Genomic DNA, 20892 nt, shown 5'->3' on the forward strand with positions numbered 1-20892 from the left:
TGGTGAAATAGAATCACAAAGGCACAGTTTTTCTGACCAGAGTCAATGTTATCTCTCCCCTTTCCTCCTCCCGTCCTAAACAATGCAGTTGTCTTTCCTGCAGTTGAAGGACGGTTGTTCTTTCCTTCTGCCAATCCTTGCTGGTAGAGGCAGGACAAGCGAGGCTGTGTTGGGACTTCTGATAGCTCTGCCTGCTCATACTATATATCTTGGGTCATCAGGGAGCTGTGAGGCGGGTGGCAGCAGAAAAGGTGGTAGCAGAGAGTACATAAATGGTTTGGTAGCTTATGTAAAGAGAACCCTGTCTTTTCCTCTCTTTCTTCATGCAGCAGAAATGTCTAGAGGAAAATCCAGGGTATTCTGGCAGTCACCTACCTCTAAACAAAAGGAAAAAGTACTTTTTAGGGTAACATGGGTTATGGCTCCCAATACTGTTTTTATGGGTTTCTCCTACAGCCGGCGCTGATTAGTGAAGTCTTCAGTAGTCTTTGGCCACTGTATCTTCTTCCAGAGAGGCCACACTGAATCCTGCGCAAGGCCCAGTACTCCAGTGACTAACAGCTGCAGCAACATCATCAATGTTGTTTCAGTTTATTTGCTGCCTTATGTGGGAATAACTATTGATATGTTAGCATCACGCTGCATTTGTAGTAGAACAATGATATCATATTACTGATACAGCACAGTGAAGGCAGCACAACTTGATGGTGTACGCAAGCTGTCAGGCATAGATCCTTCACATGAAATTTATCAAGGGTAATTGTGTATCAGATATAAAAGCAAATGCAGCCAAAGTCTCTCTGCTGCCTTGATTTTTCATGTGACTCCTATTACCTGTGAAATCTGCTGCAAGCAGAGCTCTCCTGACCATCACATAATTTATTAGATTACACAGATATTCCTTGGATCACAAAATACCCTCCTGAAGACTGCTCCTGAAGGAGAAAATCATCCTTGACAGATGTTTTCCTCTTCCTTGTTCATCCTCTTTTGGCGCAGCTTCTGGCACAGCCATGCAGACAGGCTAATGTGTCATCACATCACTTTCAGCCATGCAATAGAATCATCATATGCTCTGCTTGAATTTGCACTGGAAGTTTTCTGGAAGCAATGAAACAGTCCTAGCTCCCTGTCCTTTCTTTTCTGATGGGTTCAGAGCCCCTCGGTGCAAGTAGTGTGCTGGAATCTTCAGTTTATTCAGGGCCAGAAAGGAGCAACGTGACACAAGTACACATACATGGTAGTGCAGACTACCATACCTTGATATTCCTGAAGTCAGAGGTGAGTAAAGAAAAGGAAAACGCAACACTATGTGCTCTGTGCATGCAGCCAGCTTGCAGGAGTTTGAGAAAAATGCTCTCCCTATCCTTGAATAACACAAGATACAGAGTTGTATCTGAGTACATGCACAGAAGGCTCCTTGAATTCCTTGTCATGTCTATCCCCGCAAAACCAGAGGGAGACTGGTTTTAAACCAAGAATCTGTTTTCGTTCCTGTCCTTAATGATTATACTTAATTTAGAGATTATTTTTTTTTAATTACTACTGTATCACCATCCACCAGGCTGAATTAGTGTCACATCTGCTGAATAAATTCCACTGCATAATAAAGCTCATGAAGCTGAAAAGGTTAATGTTACTGTAAGGTGCTTCAGGAACTGTTAGAAGATCTTAGGCTCACTCAGTTCCCCCACTAACTGCCAGGAAGCTGAAGGCTGGTTCTGCCAGGTTGTTGTCTTTGGGGTTCGTAGGAGTGACACCCACTGACCGTGCAAGAGCTGGGAGGCAGCTTCCAATATGAAAGCTGGTTTGACTGCACAGCAAATCTTCTTTTTGCAACCGGCATGGTTAAAGCAGAGTGATGGAAAATGCTGTCGGCAATGTGTATGTCACTGCAGGCTCCAGGTTTTGATCTGCCCAGTCAGGCTTTCCTCCAGTGGCTGTCAGTACTGATAGCAGTGTCACCATGCATCAGGGTTTCTCCTCCTGTGCAGGTAATCTCCCATCTTCTATAAATGTATTCACACTTCTCTTTTTGTATTTCCTATGAAGATGATAGCCTAATAAATATCTATATGTTTATAGCAGCTTTTGTCCTGGCAGTTTATTTCCCTTAGCATACACGTATTCAAATTCCTAGGGATCATTTAGCTGTGAGATTGCACAATCTCTTTTTAGTGCACATCTAAGCTAAGGGCCTCTCTGCCACTACAAATGTCTTTTACAGTCACTGAGAGTGGTGAAAGGGAACTCTAAAACTCTGCTCTTGTGGTTTGGAAATATTTTACACTATTCTGTGCTCCTGTCAGTGAAATGCTAGCTCACGTGTTGCAGAGATTTGGTCTCTGATGTACAGGTACATCTTTGTGAGTGCTAGCTTCATGTCCCTTTCTTCTAGGAAATGCTTTATAATGTGTGGGAAGGAAAGGCAAATGACTTCCTGCTTCTATCTCCTGCAAAGTCACTTTGGTCCTTGCAATTCCATTCACCTGTTTGGTCTCATAGGAGACTTTCTGTAGACTTGAAAGGGATTGTTCACATTTATCATGCTCAGGTGCCTGGAAAGATAACCTTCATTTACAGCAGGTACATCAGTAGCAATAAAGATTTTCCATAGGAGGCCAGGAATGGGGCAAATACAATGTAATTCCTTCGTTACCAGTTACTATCTGTGCTTTAGATCTTTTCACCAGTAGGTCTAGAACCACAGTATTTTGGTGCTATTACTCTAATATACCTGAGAGTGTTTTATTAACAGCTAGCGTTGGATTTCTCTTTATGTATTTCAGATCTTATTTTCTAACATCGAAGACATTCTTGGCGTTCACAAGGAGTTCCTGGCTGCTCTGGAATTTTGTTTACAACCAGAACCTCAGTCTCAGCATGAACTGGGAAATGTTTTCTTAAAATTTGTAAGTACAATGACTTAACACTATCTGAAAATGCAGCTTCCTGTCATAAGCTCCCATGCCCCTTAACTAGCCCTAATCTCTATGGCTTGTAGCAATACTGTGACAATGTGTGTCTTGTATGAAAGTTGAAGTTAGGGTGGGAAAAAACTTGTGAATGAGGTTAGAACAATGGAAGCCACATCAAACTCAGCTAAACAACGAGGTATTTTTAGAAACTCTTTCTTTTCCCATTGAATATTTTTTTTCCTTTTTTCTCCCCCTCACACAGCTGATCACACTTATTGCTGAGAATTCATCTACTTTGGTTCCAAATATTTCAGAAAAGAAGCATGATGTCAAATAAATTAATATTTTTGTACTTAAATAATATTGGAAACCCATGAAGACAAAAATTGTAAACAAAAGACTGTACCTCATCTACAGTAGTTAGTGTCTGTGCATACATGTATCATTCAGTAAATGAAATGTAACATGAGATAGCTTATCTTGCACTTGCTGAAATACAGTACGAGTTACCATATACTACCTTTTACTATGGAATAAATGAATTCCTGATTTCTGTAGCTCAAAAATATAGAAAATTTGGCTTTTAGACTCAACGATAGCTTAAGAGTGCCACAGCCACAAAATGCAAAGTAGTTGTGGTACACTCTGACAGTTCCAGGTTGTTCAAAACATTTTGACAGGTTACTTTTGTGTCATCTGACTTTATGCCTGATTGTTTTATTATTTGTTCTCCTAATACATTCATAATACAATTATGCGCGCCAGTCACATTGGTACTGCTAGGTGACCTGGAAAGCACAAACCTATAAATAGGGACCATGGAACTATGGAATTGGAAGTGAGGGAATCATGGAAGTCAGAGAACCACTGCTTCTCTCATTATAATTTGCTTCTTATTATTGCAAACTAATATGAACATAGAGTATGCACTGATTGTGTATGCAAGATCAATTATTGCATACACCCAGTCACAAGCTGGACTCATTTAAATGCTGATTTACTGATTTACAAGTATAATAATTCAAAGCTATGGATTTTTTTGCATGCAGCTGCCCTCCTGAGATGTCTGAAAAATTAGAAAGTATATACGTAATAGCCATTTCTTCAAATTCTTATTAACTGCATTAAGCCACAGGCCAACTTCCCATCAAAATATGTTGTATTACACTTCCATAATTATAATTCATGCTTTCACAGTTCATTGGGCTTGAGTGGACAGCGGTTATACAGCCATTCTTGACTTATAGAGCTTTACCAATTATAAATTTTATTTATGTTGTGACAATTAAAATAATAGTGGAATGTGTATTGAAACAGTGCCCCAAAATTGTGTCATCTGTAAGGACTGACTGTCAGCTGCTGAAGAACATACTGATGTACTCAGTTAAAGACTTGAATACCGGCTAGAATCATTGCCCACCAACAAGGTGTCCTGTACTAACATATTAGTACTCATTAGCAAGTGTGTCTTGAGTGATGCTGTCAGATTGTCCACTGTGTTTCGGGGTGGCACTGACTAGCCAGAAATGTTAATATCTTGTAGTTTGACTGAATTCAAGCCTGGTACATGTAGTCATTGGCAATATCTTCTTGTACATGAACATAGCATTTTGTAACTTTATTCCTGCAGAATTTAATAATTATGTAATTGAATGTTTCTTATTTCTCAAACATGCAACAAAGCAGGAATTATGAAACTATAATGCATAGAGATGAGTGCTGGTAAGAATTTGTCTTCCAACAGAGGCCATTTCACTGAGATCAGTTTACACTGTAGTCTGTGGACTGCATTGCAAATAACGTGTACATCAACCATTTCACAGTCCCGTAGGAAAGAAAACCTGTAGCTTATGCAGGTGGAAGTCAAACATCTTTCAATTCAGAATATATGGAAGAAGCTGGTCTCATCAATAAGGACCCTAAGGAAGTGTAGGAATAACATTAGAAGCTTTGTGGCACCTCAGGACTGAGCAGGGGAGAGTCAACAGCAGGTTATCAAGAAAAGAGGAAATGATCTGTCCTTGTGTTCAGACTATGCCTGGGTTTTAGAATAGCCTCGCTGTAGGTATGTGGGAGTGAGGGATGTGGGATTTGTCCCCTCTCACAGTGCAGGCTTCCATAGTGAGTCTCCAGCAGGAGATGCTAGCAGCAACTGTGGTTCAGAGTGAGTCTTGAGTTCCTCTCTGATCAGGTTTCCAAAGCTCCATTTCCCTTATTGGGGTTGTTCTGGTGAAGCAGAAGCATTCACAGAAAATAACAACCAAACAAACAAAACCCTCAAAACTGCGCCTCAGAAACAGTTGTTCCTGAAGGCATTTCCATGATGCTGAAACCATTTTTTTTGAAATTGTGTACAGTACTTTGCTACCACAAGAAGCCCTTGCAGTGCACTTGAGGTTTCCTGGAGAAAAAGCCAGCTGTTCTCTTCTAGTGATGCACTCCTGCAACATGGCTGAAGAATGTGTTGTGTTGTTTTGTTTTTGAGAGAGACAGAGCATGTCATTAGCCTGTTTACCCAAGGAAAATGTGGGTGATACTTCTTTACTTTCTTTTTTTTTCATTTTGCCTAAGGTTCTCGTATTGTAATGTGCTTTAAGAAAAAAAGAAGTGCTGAAAAAAATGCCCTCAGCGCTTTTTTTTCCCCATTATCATCAAATCACAGTGTATCCTCAGGGAGTTTGCAGCGAGGAAATGACATAAGGCCTGTGAATCTTGAACGTATCAGTGTATCTTCTGTCATGATCACCTGGCAAGGTCATTCCCAGTTCAGCTTATAAAACCCATCCTTGTCAGCAGCCAGATGTTAGCATAGGTACTCTCATAGAGTACATAATAGGTACATAGGTACCTATTATATATTATAGTTCTAAATTCATAGGTACAGAAGCTCAATGTTAAAAGTGCTTATAAATTTAGAGAAGAGTTTGAGAATGTTTGAAGCACAATTTTTTTTTTTCAGACACAGAGTTTCTCAGAGGGCATTTCTTCTCTAGTTTCCTTGTATTACACACCTCTGACAGATGTTTCCAGATTCCCCATGGTGAGATCCACCAGAATAGTGTTTGGGTCCTGTTGATGAGATCTGTGTATCCTAAATTTCTTCTAATATCTATAGACTTGACTATTTTCATGGTTTACCTTGGCCTAGAATAGCCTAGCTCAATAGCAGTCCACCCATGCTCAAAAACAGGATGCCACTTTTAGTCGTAATTAAGCCTCTAGGATCATGATTGATCCATTTAGATTAATGCTAGGACATCCTCCCCGATCTCCAGCTTGGAAGGATTCAGATCTTGGGTAATACCTGAAACAAGCCAATATTGCAGTGGCTCCAAAAGAGCTATACTTTTTCACTGCAACTAATGCACATTGACTTTTGGAAGTATTTTAACAAATGATGAAATATGCTTGCTCTGTTATTCAGCTGTGAAAAGCAATTTTGTTCTGGAAGACAGACCTTGTTTGCCCTGGTGTATTCTATTTGATCAGAAGATCGTGAAAAGTCCATTGTCTGATGCTAGGTACTGGAATTTTTTAAAGAGTTGTTGTTCTTTACTTTCTGTTATGGTCATACCGAACTCACGTAAATGTTAATTCAAAATTAAATCTGCTGACTGAAAAAAACCATGATATGTAGAACAGATCTTTAACATCAAAGAGAACGTATACACTGAACTTTGAATAATTACACCTCGTCAATATAGGCTTTCTTCTACTGGTGATGAAAACGTAAGACTGCATAGCAGAAGGGCAGAGGATTGACTGGTGCTTGATTTCTTTTACTGTCATACTGGTAGAGCTTTGGTAACCTCGTAGCTATAAAATAAGCTTGTTCAAGTGAAATGTTTTCATCTCATTTTTAGGAGCAATGCTGCATGAGTGATCAGTTTTACTGTTTAAGTCATCAGGGATTTTGTTTTGTTCAGAATGAAATCTCTTGTTTAGGCTTTTCATGTTGACAAAACTGATTTTAGCTTGCTTTGAAAGAAGAAAATGTCATGCCTCATTAAAAATACATCCAAATAACATGATTGCAGTTTACCAAATGTCTTCCATAAATTTTCTAGCCAAAACTATTTTGAAATTTGCACTAATTTGTGGGCTGTTCTACCAGACCCAAAATAACATATATGAAAAATAAACTATTTATTTAAATATTTAACCAAACTAAGAATGTTATAGACTTATTTTTGTCACCAAAACCAGAAGGTCTATCTGTGTATCCAGCAGATTTGCTGAATAAGAAGGTGCCATTTTTGTGTGGTCACTTCTCTGACCATAATTGCACTTTAATATAGAGTAACTGTAGGTTCCCAATTCCTGGGCTAACATCTGTAATTATGTAACTGATAATTTCCTCACCAGGGGATGGGAGAGTCCAGGACTGAATGTCACCCAGAGAGGAAATTAAACACTTCAGACACTGAGTAATTTAAAACATAGTTGTCATATTTGTGGGTCTCATGCATGAGGGACAGATGGGAAAGACTTGATGAAAGCACTCTGGTGTGTGTATAATTATTGTACTGTTTTGAGTTCAGCAAAGGGATTTTGTCATGATCTAAATATAATCTCCCAAAACTCCAGACATTTGGAGCTGTAGTCAGAAACCTGAGCAATGACATTTTGTGTGCATTGATGCACTGGATGCTGTTGTCTTAATGGTTGCTATTTTTAGTTTCACACATGCTGCTTGTGTGCATCCAGGGAGCTGAGGGGAGGAGAGGAAATGTAGGGGAAACTCATAAATCTGTCCTCTCTCTGCAACTCTCCATGTTAAGGATAAAAACAATTCTGGGTCTGTCTGCCTCTTTTCTATTGTGCTATGGATTCAATCCTGCCTTTTCCTGCATCTGGTGGTCAGAAGCCTTTGTTTCCTTCTAGCTTCCCAGTATTAGAGCAATATGAACAGCTGTAGATGAAGGATGTCTTGAACAACTGTGTTCCAGCTCTTTGCACCGCACTTTGTGGCCGTTGTTTTATTTGCTTTGTACCATTGTTGCTGTGTTTGGAAATGCATCTTTTTATTGTCAGTTCTTCCTTTGGAGGCATGAGGAGGGGAAAATAAAAGTCACCACATTGTTAGTTAAAACAAATAAATCTAAAAGTGCTTTTCAGTCTCTGAGCATGTACGTCTAACCATTGAGCATCTGAACAGAATGTCAAATGCTTCTCCTAAACTAATGTAAACACAATTTCTTTTCCATGTGACAATAGTGACGGAATGCCTGATGAGTACAGCTGTGTTCCCAGGGCTTTGTGTTACTTAACTCCTTCAGTTGGCAGTAGTTTTTGGTTCGATCACTCTAAGCTCTCTTAGAGGTAGCCAGACTGCAGGTATCTCATCAGGAGCTAGCACAGGGCGCTCCATGTCTCCTGAAGAGTGCCGGGAGGCCTATCAAAACTCAGAAAATTAACTTCCAAGTTCTGGAGAGATGAGTTAGTTCAGGGAGAATATTTTCATGCTAGGATCCTAAATAGAAAGTTGATGTGAACACCACAACAAACTCCGCAGGGCATTGTCTACATGGCATGATGCCCCGAGATGCTAGCTCTGCAAGGTCTTGTGCATTATCCCTAACCCAGCTAAATTGCTTTTAATATGCAAAGTAGCTTTCTGTGTACCTCTGCATGGTACTTCACTGTGGCTTAGCTGAACCAGGAGAGAAGCTACTATTATGAGAAGCACCTGATAAATGTTGGGTGCTTTTAGCTTCTGAACCATTTAACCTGACTGAAGCCTAATGCAGCCTCTTGACCTCCTTTTATTCCAGTGAACACAATGCTGAGATCTCGTAGCATAGCTGCTAAAAGTTCAGCCCTTCCCAGCAGCCTTGAAAGGATCGACTCACCTCCTTGCCTGGTCCACTAAGGCATGGAAATAGTTGTTATTGCTTCTTTTGTGAATCACTTCATAGTGTTTGCAGATGTTTGCTGTGGACTCTGGTAATGTTCATTATAAGAAGATGCACTGTTTTTGGCTCTGAAGATCAGTAAAGCAGAACTGAGTACTGCCAGTTTTCCCTTGGTTCTTGACCAGGGATTTCATTCCACTACAGGTGGTGGTGGGTATGACATGATCCACTCCAATTAACTCAATCTAGTCATAAAGCTACCTTTCTCCTCCTTTCATTTCCATGGTCTGTTGGATATTTTGTATATGTTCAATGAAATGCTTCCATTCAGAAGAGCTGTTGTGGGCAGCTGATGCATCACTTTGTGTTTCAGAACACGAAGTGAATTTGTCAATTCACTGGTGTTTTCCCCCTCAGCCCTGCAAGGCAGGGGATTTCCAGCTGGTTGCTCTACGTGCCATAGTTCCCCTCTGACATGTTCCAGTCCTTGGTTCTTCCCAGCCATCTCTGTTTCCTCTTCCTGCAGCAGTAATAGCACAGCTCCGAAATGTCAGTCCCGCTTATGTCCCCCTTGTTCCCACCTTTACTTTGCTCCTGTCTACTCTGCTGGAATATCTTAACACATACGTGAGTGTCCCTGAGATAGCAAAATGCATTATTTCAGCAAAGGATATATTATTTCAGCCATGCATTAAAAGGAAAAGCGGTGGAGAGATCTGTGCTCAAAAGCTGATGCTAATTTACAAGAGTAAGTTTGGAATTAGTGGAACACCTTTATACATTATTCACATTTGGGGAGTATCATTCACTTCGTGTAAAATGCAACCCTAATGCCACTTGTGTGCACACTCCTTTGTAAAGAATTTGGTATCAGACTGAGACAATATTGTCACTTCAGTTTTATCCAAGTCTATAACTTAATATGCTTTCCCTTGCAGAAAGACAAATTCTTTGTGTACGAGGAGTACTGTAGCAACCACGAGAAAGCACTCAGACTGCTAATGGAATTGAACAAGATCCCAACAGTGAGAGCATTCCTCCTGGTAAGCACCTTCTCTAGCACTCTTGACTTACTGATCTGACTTTGTACTGTACTCATAATACCCCCTTAGTATCCCAGGAATGCGAAGCATTTTGCAGACATTATTCATTCCAGCTATGTAGCACTCAAAAAGGATGGGTATTGAAATCACTGGTGAGTTCAAGTACAGAACTAAGCACAGCTATGGTATGAGTAATTCCATTAGAAACGGAATATTTTTTTTTAAAGAATCAACAGAAAAGTTGAGTAAAGATTGTGAAAGGACTAATGTAATAAGTCATCAGTGGGGCTGTGACTAGCTCCCAGTGGATCTGGTTCCATGCTCAATTCTCTGACCAATTTGCCATCTGCAGACCCACCAGAAACATGTGGCCTGCTTCTGACACTATTTTCCCTGGGAGCCCAGTTGTGGGCAAGAAACGTAGGCTGGATGAATTCTTTTGGTGGTGTCATTGCTGCTTGTTTCAAAAATGGCCCAATTCCTCATCCAACCCATGATGTGTTAGTATCTATGTTGGGAAGGGAGTGTGGCCTACAGCCTTCTTTGGAGGCTGGGCTGGGAGGAGAAACAATCTGCAGACAGAGCCTTTTGCCTGAGGTTTCTTATCTTTTTTTTTTTTAATTCCTTCCGTATTTCTCCTCCCAGCATCCACCCCAATTCTCCTTGATTTTAGGTGTCTCGTTTTCCTACCCATGGATGGGAAGGCATTTGGAATGGGGATGATGCGTAGGTGAGGGACCAATTCAGCACGCTAGTTTACTGTCTTAGTGAATGCTGTGAAGAAAAAGAAAGGCTTTGCAATGGACCGTATGCTCTTCTTTCTGCTCTTGTTTTTTCCTTTCTGCCAAAGGCTTGCTCTTTCCTAATACAGTAGAGCAGAAGGAAACTTCTGCATAAATGCCTGTCACAAGCAGAGCATTCTTTTAGCCACAAAATATAGGCCTTGGAGGGAGGGGCAGGAACATGCATGCTATTGGGTACTCGGAATCTCTTTATCGTGTCTGAGTTTAATGAACACCATTAAACCATTAGTTTGAGTCTCCAAATGAGCCATTCCTGTTCATGGACTCCCCTGGATGCTTCTGTTGAGGGAAAATAACGAGAAATAGGAGCAATGAAAGTGAATATAAACACCATCCTTCCCAACATCCAAAGTGTTCTCTGCATTTCCACTGGATTGGCGAAAACCTCCCGTCTTTGTTGCCGGCAGCAGCTGGCAAACTAATTATGAAGCACATTAAAGATATCACACTGTCTGCTGTGGCTTGCAGCAGCACCTGAATCCAAGAGAATTTTAAAATAACAGTAACTATGGGAGGAGAGACTGTGCTGAAGTCTTTTCTTTGTTGTGGCTGTTGTAATTTCTTCCAGGCCTTCAGTCTCCTATCCACTCCCTCCTAAAGCCGATGCTATAATGCCACCATGCAGAGAAAGCTGCATTAAAATACAAAGCTTTGCTTGTGAGTATGGATTTGGCCCGATTGCCCCCTCGCAGCTGCTGAAATGCAGAATGTGGGAATGTGTTTGAAAAATCAGTAAGTGTTAAAGGGCAGTTTTGAGCCCAGAGCTAGAGGGAGGGCTGAAAGGAGAGACGGGAAGGACTGAATCACCCGAGACTTGGAAAATTGGACAGGGAGCATTGTGAGCTGGTAGCCAACGCCACAGATCTAGAATAGCCCTGGGGAAGGGTTATTTTACAGACAAGTGTCTGTAAAAATACCACTTAGGAATAATGAGATTTATGTAGGAAGTCTATGAACACTTCTTGAAGAAGAGAATTATTGGACTACAGCCAAAAACCCACTATATTTGAGTGTGTCTGAGCCACAGCACACATTTCACAGGGGAAAATGTCATCAGTGATGCCCCAAAGCAAGCGCATCTTGGCTGAAATTGATTTAAACTTCAGCTTCTGTTGACAGGGCAGGTTTGCAACTGGGATGATTTTCGGAGCAAAGTTGTCCAGATTCATGGCCAAACATAGAAATGTAGGACTAGGTTATCTCAGATGGATTTGAAGTCCACCTGAGTCAACTGCCTACCTCTGGCATCATGCAAAACCAGCATCTTCAGGGAAGTGTGTAAAAAGCTTACAATAGGTCAATGATTGTTTATCACACAGAGATTACAGATTACTGTGAAGAAATAAAGACAGGTCAGGGCTGTAGGTTTTTCTATGCCATACTCAGTTCTTAAATTCCCCTTCCATGTCAGCCCTGAGAATTTCCATAATGTACTAAGAAATTAAACATTTCTTGTAGTGTGCACAAATTTATCTGTGAAATGATTCTCCCAGAATGCCCCTCCAAAGGTGTGAGAACTTTTATGTGAGTATTGCAAGGGTTGATCAGTCACTGCATCTGTTTCTTAACCTAAAATCTGTTTGGACTTCTGTTTCTTTGGTGTATTGGTCCAATATTTCTCAAGGGTTTATATTGTCACCTTTCTTACTATGTTCAAGCAACACTGGAAGAGTAGTCACTGTCCTGGGTACAGAAATGCCCTTCACCTTTGTCTGGAAACCACAGGGCTCCAAGAATAGTTAATGTTGAAACAGTGGATTTTTTTTTTTTTTTTTGAGCATTAGAATTACTGAAATCTGGTTTCCTTAAATGTCATCGCCTCTTGCATCAGCGTTCTCCTTTCCATGTAGCGGCTTTGCCTGCACGTCCTGTAACTTCTTTGCTGGGCAAGCAGCATCATGCACTGTGACTGGTTCAGAGCTACATTTGCAGTGTTTAGCCAGCCAGAGCACCCATGCTGTTTGTCCAGCTGGGCTTAGACATAATGTTTTGCCAGAGAATTGCTGGATGTGATGCAGATGACTCACTTATTTCAGAGCTATATTTGATTTCCTTCAAACACAGAGACTGGCCTAGAGTTAATTACATGACTCCTAGTTAGTATGTTTTATTTTAGCCTTTGAGTTTTCTGGAGCAATAGTGCAAACTTTGCATAGTGGATGAAGACAAATGGCCATGTTGATTGTGGGGGTAGGTTGGATTCCTTTAGGTAATGGTGCATCTAGGTTTTGCTGATTGACATGGTATTATGACATTTTTTTTGAGTCACCAGCTGTATAATATTCCTTTGAGAAGAGACCTTTCTATACAGCCACTGTTATCCACAGTGATTTTTCTTTTCCTGATTCGCAGAGAATCAGGCTTAACTTGATGGCCATATTTCAGTGGTGAATGAAGTCTCATTTCCTTTATCTTAGGAGTGGCAAAGTTCTTTGTGACCATAATATGTATTATAGAAACAGAAAATCGTGTCAAAGAGCATGTGAAAGTGTTGTGTCTGGGTTAACATTTGTTTCCTTTTTTGATTATAGAGTTGTATGCTTTTGGGAGGCAGAAAGACAACAGACATTCCACTGGAGGGTTATCTGCTGACGCCAATTCAGCGAATTTGCAAATATCCACTTCTGCTTAAGGTAAACCAACAAAAGAATTTCTCTAGCTAGTTGTTTTACTGTTGGAGTGATTTTTGCAACTTTTTAGCCATGGCTTTTGCTGTCACTACTATCTGCCTGGCATGTACTTCCAAAAGCTGAATCCTCTCTGCAAAACATGGCTTTTTGTGGGTACAGTCAAAAAGCTGGCTGATACTGCCAGGCTGTTAAAGTTGTAATGGTGTGAGTAGAGCAGACAGGGTGACTTACTGTCTAGGTAATGTCTTTTGACTTCAGGTCTCTTCTGATGTTTGTTAAGACTTGAGTGCTGTTTTAGCCACTTCCTGAAAAGCTGTGTTCAAACAGAATTGTATCAGTGTTCTGAGGAACTCTTTGGCTCTGGGGACTTGGAAACAGGAGACATCTTTCATCACTAGGTCTCTAGTTTGAGTGTGTTCAGGTCAGTAATGATCAAAATTCTTTATCATCTGACAGCTGTTTGGCGGCTTGTTTGAAACCTGTTTGGTTGTCTCAGACAAGTTCCCAATGGACAGGTGTCGTTGCAGAAATGACTACTGCAATTGGCACTAATTGGCCCCCTTGCTAGCAGTCTTAGTGTAGGAGCTGAAGAGTGGGAGACCTACAGAGAACTAATTTGCCTCTCACCCTCCAGGTCAGGGCTGGGTCACACGCCTGGTGGGGAAAAGGAAAAGGAGAAAGCGGTTTCTGGGAGAGCTTGCAACACCAGTGGCCTTACAGTTACTCTGTGGCTAAAAGCCATGAATTTTCAGGGGTGTCATTCTTAGAGTGACATTATATTTACTAAGATAAACTTAATTAATATAAAAATATAAGAAGCAACTACCTTTTATCTCAGAAGAAAGGTCCCTTAATTGTGGAAGAAAATAATTCTGTGATGAGCTAGTGTTCTTTGTCACAGGCTGACCATGTGAATCAAGTGTATGTTGTGTAAAATTATTGCAGTGCCATGTCTGTAAATTCAGATTGAATAAGGGCTTTCATAGGTACAAGTTGGTTAGCTCAATACTGATGTATTTCCTTTTATTAGAGTTCTGTTTCACCTTCTGAATATTTAAATTATTTCCCTCCATCCAGCTGGAGCTTTCAAGAGGTAGATTTTCAAAATATGTCCTTCCTACAGGTGGAATTATTTTTTTAGTCTATACAGCACAAACCCATCTTACAGCAGGTGTTCATGTACCATGTCTTGTGGACCTGTTACTGGGATTTACATGTATATGGCCAGTTTATCAGTCCAGTCAATCCATTGGAGTGCAGATTCCTCTTATGGTTTTAAATAACCGGATGTGCTTTCTTTGTTTCCTTTCCTCTGCTGTTAGGCACATAGAAGAAGCTAACGTGTGGGACTGCTGCAGGCATTTCTGCCAGAGTATTAATAATAATCAAGACGGGGCAAAGGTGTCTAGATCAAGGAAGCACATGAGTGGCTCCAGCTCTCATTTATCTTCAGAGAAGACTGGTTATATAGGGATAATTGAAAACGTAATGATGCCTCAGCTTAAGACCAGTGTATTTGTTTATTTGGGGTTAGTATGGAGAGAATTTGGTAGCTGTTCAGTCTGTGGATCTGTTCGATGACTGTGAGCAACATTGTGCACAAAAAGAGCGCTCCTGCAGCATCTGATACGGTGACTGGAAGGGGGGATGTGCAGACCTTGAGATGTGCATTCCTGACCTAGTATTTTGGTAGTGTGTTTTCTCATTTTCAGTATGAGGTGTGTTCAGTGATTGTTATCTACCGGTGTGTTCAAGATGTGAAAATACGAGATTGTCTTGATTCCTTACAGAGATCCCTTTCTTATTTTCTAAGAATCTTCAGTCAGAGGAAACAGCGTCTGTATTCTTACTTTTGAACCGATCTCTGCGTTTGTGCTGCTACTGAAAGACGAAGTGTTAACTTCCTGCAGATTTCCTGTCACAGTTACCCTTTGTATGAAAGGAGTCGTTAGGTACAAAGCCTGTGGGCCAGGTTCCTTCATCTTGTTACTGATTCCATGCTGGAGACATCTTCATTGAGCCAGAATGGTCAAAATCTGCTGTACCTTTGCTACATTCATCTTTAGTGATCTTTAAGCAGTTTTATCTCAGTACTTATCCATCTTTTTGAACCAGAATATCACTGTTAACATGCTGTGTTTCTCATGTTCTGCTCTGTGACCTTTTTATAAGCTGAAGCCAACGCGGTTTGCTGCACTGGCTCTGACCACCAGTCATCTCTGAAGCACAGCTTGGGGATCTCAGCTCTGAGCCATGCACGTAGCTGGTTTAGGGAACTCCCTACATCTCCAACTGAGTGCCTCTTTTTCTCTTTTTAATATGAATTGTTGCTGAATCACCTGTTGCTAACTAGACTTGCTTAATTTCTAAGCTTTTTTGGAAAATGTGTTTGAGTCGTAGATCTCTATCAGTTTGGATAATCTGACTTTTTATCTACAGACAGAAGCTTGACTTGCAAATCAAAATCTCTATTCTGTTTTAAAAGCCCATCAAAATATTAGAATGTCAGAAACTGCCAATATTACAGAAATTCCTGAAATTTCAGGGATTTTACTCAGAAATGAATGAGAGATGCTCTGTCACTCAAATGCCAGAGGAGATGCACACTTTTGATTACAAGGTAGTATTATTGACGCAGTGACTTTTTGGTATTCTTCAACTTAAACTTTCCTATTCCTCTGTACCATTATAGGACAAATCTTTCAGAAAGTGTGAGGTTCTGTGTCAGTGATTGGAAGAGCTACGAATGAAACGGTTTCTCTTGCTCTTTAAGAATTTGCTTTGCAAAGAGGGAGTGATCAAAAGCCTAAAATAAGTTTCTCTGAACTGTGGTGTTTCCAAGTACAATGGCAACTGAAGGCATTGTGCTCTAGGGAACAAATGTTGGCCTGTGGAAATAAGGTGTGTTGTTTTTACTTTCTCACATGTACACGGTTGTGTATGTCAAAAAGCCAGCGAGCACAAACCTCATTTCTTTGAAAGCCAAAAATACCACCAGCAAGGCTTAGACTCAGCAGTGTTTCTTCACTTCCAGCCACAGTAGGGTAGAACGAAGGTAAATTTGTCTTTGATGCCAACACTGTGCCTGCATTGTGGGATGGGGGCACGGGTGTTTGGATCTGTTGCTGTTCTCTCAGAACCACACACATGTGTAGAGCAAAGAGGCACGAAGGGAGTGAACAGGGAGAGCTGCAGTGATGGGTCTTGTAATCTGCATTCCATTTTTCTAGGGATTTCTTTGTGTATACAGGCTGATATAAATCACACAGTTTGCCACTTGAAATTTCCTGGACAGGACATAAAAATTTCAAGTAAAAGCTGAAGGGAACTTAGTTTCTGTTAAGCAACAAATCTGCCTCAGTCAGTGAGGCTATGCCATTACTAGGGGGTGTTCAGCTCTGGCAATGTGTGTGATCATTAGAACATCTAACTGATGCTGATTCTCAAACTAGTGAGTTCATGGTCAATGAACTGTGTCCCATTCCACACTTGTCTGATGCTTGCTGGCACAAAATTACCACCGTGGACACAAATGTTTCAGACATGAAGAAAGCTAAGAGAAGGGGAGGGTTGATTTCTGTTAGTGCTGACCAGGAAAATGCAACTCACCAATCAAAAAAAAAAAATTAGATTTAAAAATAACACAACCCTCAAATTAAGCATTTGTTCTCCCCTTGCCACTGAACTGCAGTTATTGCTCCTGAAATAGCAGTTTTGTATTCATGGGAATTGGATCTTATTTTATCTAATTCCCAGGGCAAACAGATACTCTGTATTCTAGCTGATTAGAAAAATCATAGTGTTATCCTACTTTTCTATTTTTGTTTTTAATAAGAATTTGTGAACATGCAGATTTTCTGATAACTTTTAAATGACCTTGTTATAGTATAATCATTTAGGATAGCTAAGTAGTTAGGTTTGGTAAAGATAATATGAACATAGTAACTCAGACTTATATGTTTGAAAGCCAGCCATAAATAATAGGGAAAGGCACTTTTAAATGTGATAACTTTTTTGCTTAATTCCATATGTGAGTGTTGTTATTCCAGAATAATAGCATCTCACATTAAGTTGATTTGGGTTACTTAATTAGGAATAGCATACTGGAATATCTCTAAGTGCAGATACACCTTAAACAAATCTTACCAGTAATTTCCAGTGTAAAGTATGGTATCCTGTAATTGATCTTACGTTTTCTCATCCTCTGACCAAACTTTTTTTTTTAACCAAAAAATTAAGGAGACAGAATGATCATTCAGGTGATGGTGATTGATAAAGCTCATTTTTTTTGCAGTTTCTTTTTCTGTGCACCAAACATAGCAACTTTGGAGTGTCTGACTAAACAGTTTTTAAATTTTGGTTGCTTTCCTTGGAAGTCTAGTTTGCAAGCCTTATGTTTGGTTTGAAGCATGGGACTCAGACCTCACCATGGTGTTTCACAATCTCTGTGCAAACAGCAGAAATGATAATATTTTTTCCCTAGTACAGTTTTTGTCTGCTTCAGGCAGCATGAGAAGAGAATTAGCACAAACGTGTTGGTCAGTAAATTAGTTTTATCCCCAGTCCAAACCCTCCCTAATGTATCTATCTCCCACTTCTTTCCCTTGCTGTCACACTTCAGCAGAGGATTTGAAGTCCATTTGGGTGTGTTGGAGCTCTGTATGTTTGTTAGCGATGAGATGCATTATAAATTTTCCTTAAAAGCGAGAAAAGAGTCTTTGAGTAGGCTTGAACAAAATGGAGCTGTGCTTGCTGTGATGGGCATTATGAGTTGGTAAGCGCCAAAGACAAACAGATGGACAGAACTTGAGAGCATATACAGTGCGAGCGACTTAAAACTTCATTTCGGATGTGTACACTGGAGAGCTTGCTGAGTAAATATTTCTAGCAGAATGTCTTGGATTAAGGCAGCTCTGTCTCACTGATAATAATTGTATGACTCTGTATTAATTAGCGGTAACTATACGTCTTAGGAGTAGAAGCAGCTGTTGTGTAAACCAATCTCTGAACAAAAATAGCCTTTTCCCCCTAATAAAGAGCATTTATGTCAGCAAGAAGAAAACCCTAGGGCAAGAGTGATCATGAGTTAATCACACCACTGGGGGTAGGGATTAGGAACAGTCATTTCTGTCTCCTTCCTCCCAACACGCGAGGAATGTGAAGCACATGATGGCCGCACCCCTACAGGCTCCTGATAGCCCAGTGCATGTCACAGAGGTTGTTTCTTACTTGATGTCTGTTCTCTTAAGGAATTGCTAAGTCTCCAGCCAGAAATGCACATTACACCTCTGATACTTCAAAAATATCTCATAATACATGCAACTCTGGAGGATTTAGGGCAGTAATTATGTATTGCTTCATGTGACGGAAGACTCATTGGCCCTAAGAGGAATAGAAAAACCTGGAGGAGAAAGCAGAGCATCCAGGCTCAGAGCCCTCTTGTAGGGGAGAGCCCAGCAGTGAGGTGTACACAGGCCTGAACAAATGCAGTGAAAGGCAGGGATGGGAAGTCAGTGCTGGGGACACAGAACAGAATGAAGGAAACTCCCTCACTCCCCTCTTCTCCTTCTGCATTCCTCTCAGTGATGTTTAAGGAACAAAACCTTCTAATTAGCCCTAACTGAGTACATTTAATCTTCAGGGCTTTGCTACCCCCTCAATCCTCAGAAGAGTGTTGTTGCTCTTAGATTCATAATATTGCCTGGTTAAAATCCAACTCTTCGTAGCATAATGTTACAGCATTAAAAATTATATATATACACCCTACAGAGTTGTAAGGAATTCTACCAATTTATAAATCACACTCTGTCTTCAATGCTTTTTATATATAATGACAAATAACTGCTAATATATATAAAACATGTTTTTGTTTCACTTTAATTTTTAAGCGTATGTTGAAGATTTGATGGCACATCTAATGTAATCAGTTTTAGTGATTTATTGCTGTCTAGTCTTTACCTTGCAGAGGCAGTGACATAAATTATAAATTTAAAGAACATACAGGATAAAAACTGCTGTGATTGGTGGGTACACAGAGCCTGGTGTAGCATCTATTTTCTGGTTAGTTAAAGTAGAAAATTTATTTTAATGCATGTAAACTGAAAAACACAAATATAAAACCTCTAGCTACATTTATCTTTGCAGAAAGGTGTTGTGTTTTTATGCATGTTGTGGTTTTTGTTGTTGTTATTGGTGGTGTTTTTTTACCCTTTAAAACACAGTTTGGAACTGAACTGTTTATTACCATGACTTTTTGAAATGATAAGAAATATGGTGTCTTTATCTCTGTAATCCTGAGATGTTCACTAAATTACCAACGGATGTATCTCTGAAACCATGTTTTATGCATGCACTGGTTTGTAGTGCAGAGTGACGCAGCCTGGCGAGCAATGATTTGCAGTGTTAACAGTCATTGCACAAAATTCGTGTTAAAGCCATGTGTGAGTGTCCTCAAAAGTATGAAGACAGAAAGAGTTTTTTAAAATATAGAGACTTACAGAGATTAAATTTCAACTGCTAAACATGTTCAGGTGTCATTTTTAAGCACACCATCATCTTTGTGTGGCAGGGAGGACATGTGAAAGGATGACACAGGCTTCTTTTTAAAAAAAAGATCAGTTAAGCAGAATAACATCCTTTCTGCTAGGAAGTATTACAAGTGTGTTTACATTTGAAAAACCTCTAGTTTCCTCTGCCTGCCTGCATCGTTCGCTCAGTATCCCTCCTGCTACCTTTTTGCATTTGCCTGTGCAATGTTCTTGTTGCTGAGGTCTCTACTCAGAGTTTTTTTGTTTCTTTTTTGGGGTGTCAAGCACAATTAGTAAATAGAGAAATGCACGAACAGCTGATGTGTCTTATTTCTTATGTGATTTAGTTTTTATATTTAGATTCTATCATGTTTGGAACTCTTTTAGCCTTCAGCTATTTAAAGCTGTATCTGATACTGAAATGCTTCAGTTGGAAATCCTTTCACTACATTGTATAATTGAAGATTGACATTTCTTTGTAGAGTGCTCTCTCTCTTTTTGGTACAATTAATAAATGAAGTAAGGCAACATTTAAGTCTCTAGCAGGGCCTTTTCCTTCATAGTTATTTTGTGATTGTTAGACTACTTGGATGGAACTAAAAAGCCAAGTAATCTCTTAGAATCCAAATGCAAGAGCTTTACCTATGTATCTGTTACTTTTACACTGTTTCTTCCAAGGATAAGTTGACAAATTGTAGCTTCCAATTTCACCTTTGTGAATCAGTTTCAAAGTGCAATTTGTTATCCAGGGATCTGAACCTGCTCATGTGGAAGCATGTGAAATTCTTGCAGAGGTTCATCTACGCATAGGGGCTGAAGTAAGTTGGTTAATACTCAAGGATCACCTTGTCCAAGCTGAAGAGCGATGCATCCCTACAAAGAGGAAATCATGCAAAAGTGCAAGGGTGCCTGCATGGATGAACAAGGAGCTCCTGGCCAAACTCAGACACAAAAAAGAAACACAGGATGGAAGCAGGGACAGGTAACCTGAGAGGAATACAAAGACACTGTCTGAGCAGCCAGGGATCAAGTTAGGAAAGCTAAAGCCCAGATACATCAAGGGCAACAAGAAGGGTTTCTACAACGATGTCAGTGATAAAAGGAAGACTAGGAAAA

The 20892-nt window shown here is 40.1% G+C and overlaps 1 protein-coding gene across 4 annotated transcripts in view; it reads left to right on the top strand.

Moving 5' to 3' along the window:
• Nucleotides 1-20892, top strand: part of PREX1 (phosphatidylinositol-3,4,5-trisphosphate dependent Rac exchange factor 1) — a 172430-nt gene that overhangs the window by 70270 nt on the left and 81268 nt on the right. For all 4 annotated transcript variants that reach the window (XM_035548097.1, XM_035548098.2, XM_035548099.2 and 1 more), the window contains exons 3-5: nucleotides 2790-2912; nucleotides 9712-9816; nucleotides 13151-13252. In XM_035548097.1, the coding sequence (XP_035403990.1) occupies nucleotides 2790-2912; nucleotides 9712-9816; nucleotides 13151-13252 (330 nt within the window). The remainder of the gene's footprint in view (nucleotides 1-2789; nucleotides 2913-9711; nucleotides 9817-13150; nucleotides 13253-20892) is intronic.

The sequence above is a fragment of the Cygnus atratus genome, chromosome 16 (genome assembly GCF_013377495.2).
Source record: "Cygnus atratus isolate AKBS03 ecotype Queensland, Australia chromosome 16, CAtr_DNAZoo_HiC_assembly, whole genome shotgun sequence".
In the NCBI taxonomy this organism is placed as follows: domain Eukaryota; kingdom Metazoa; phylum Chordata; class Aves; order Anseriformes; family Anatidae; genus Cygnus; species Cygnus atratus.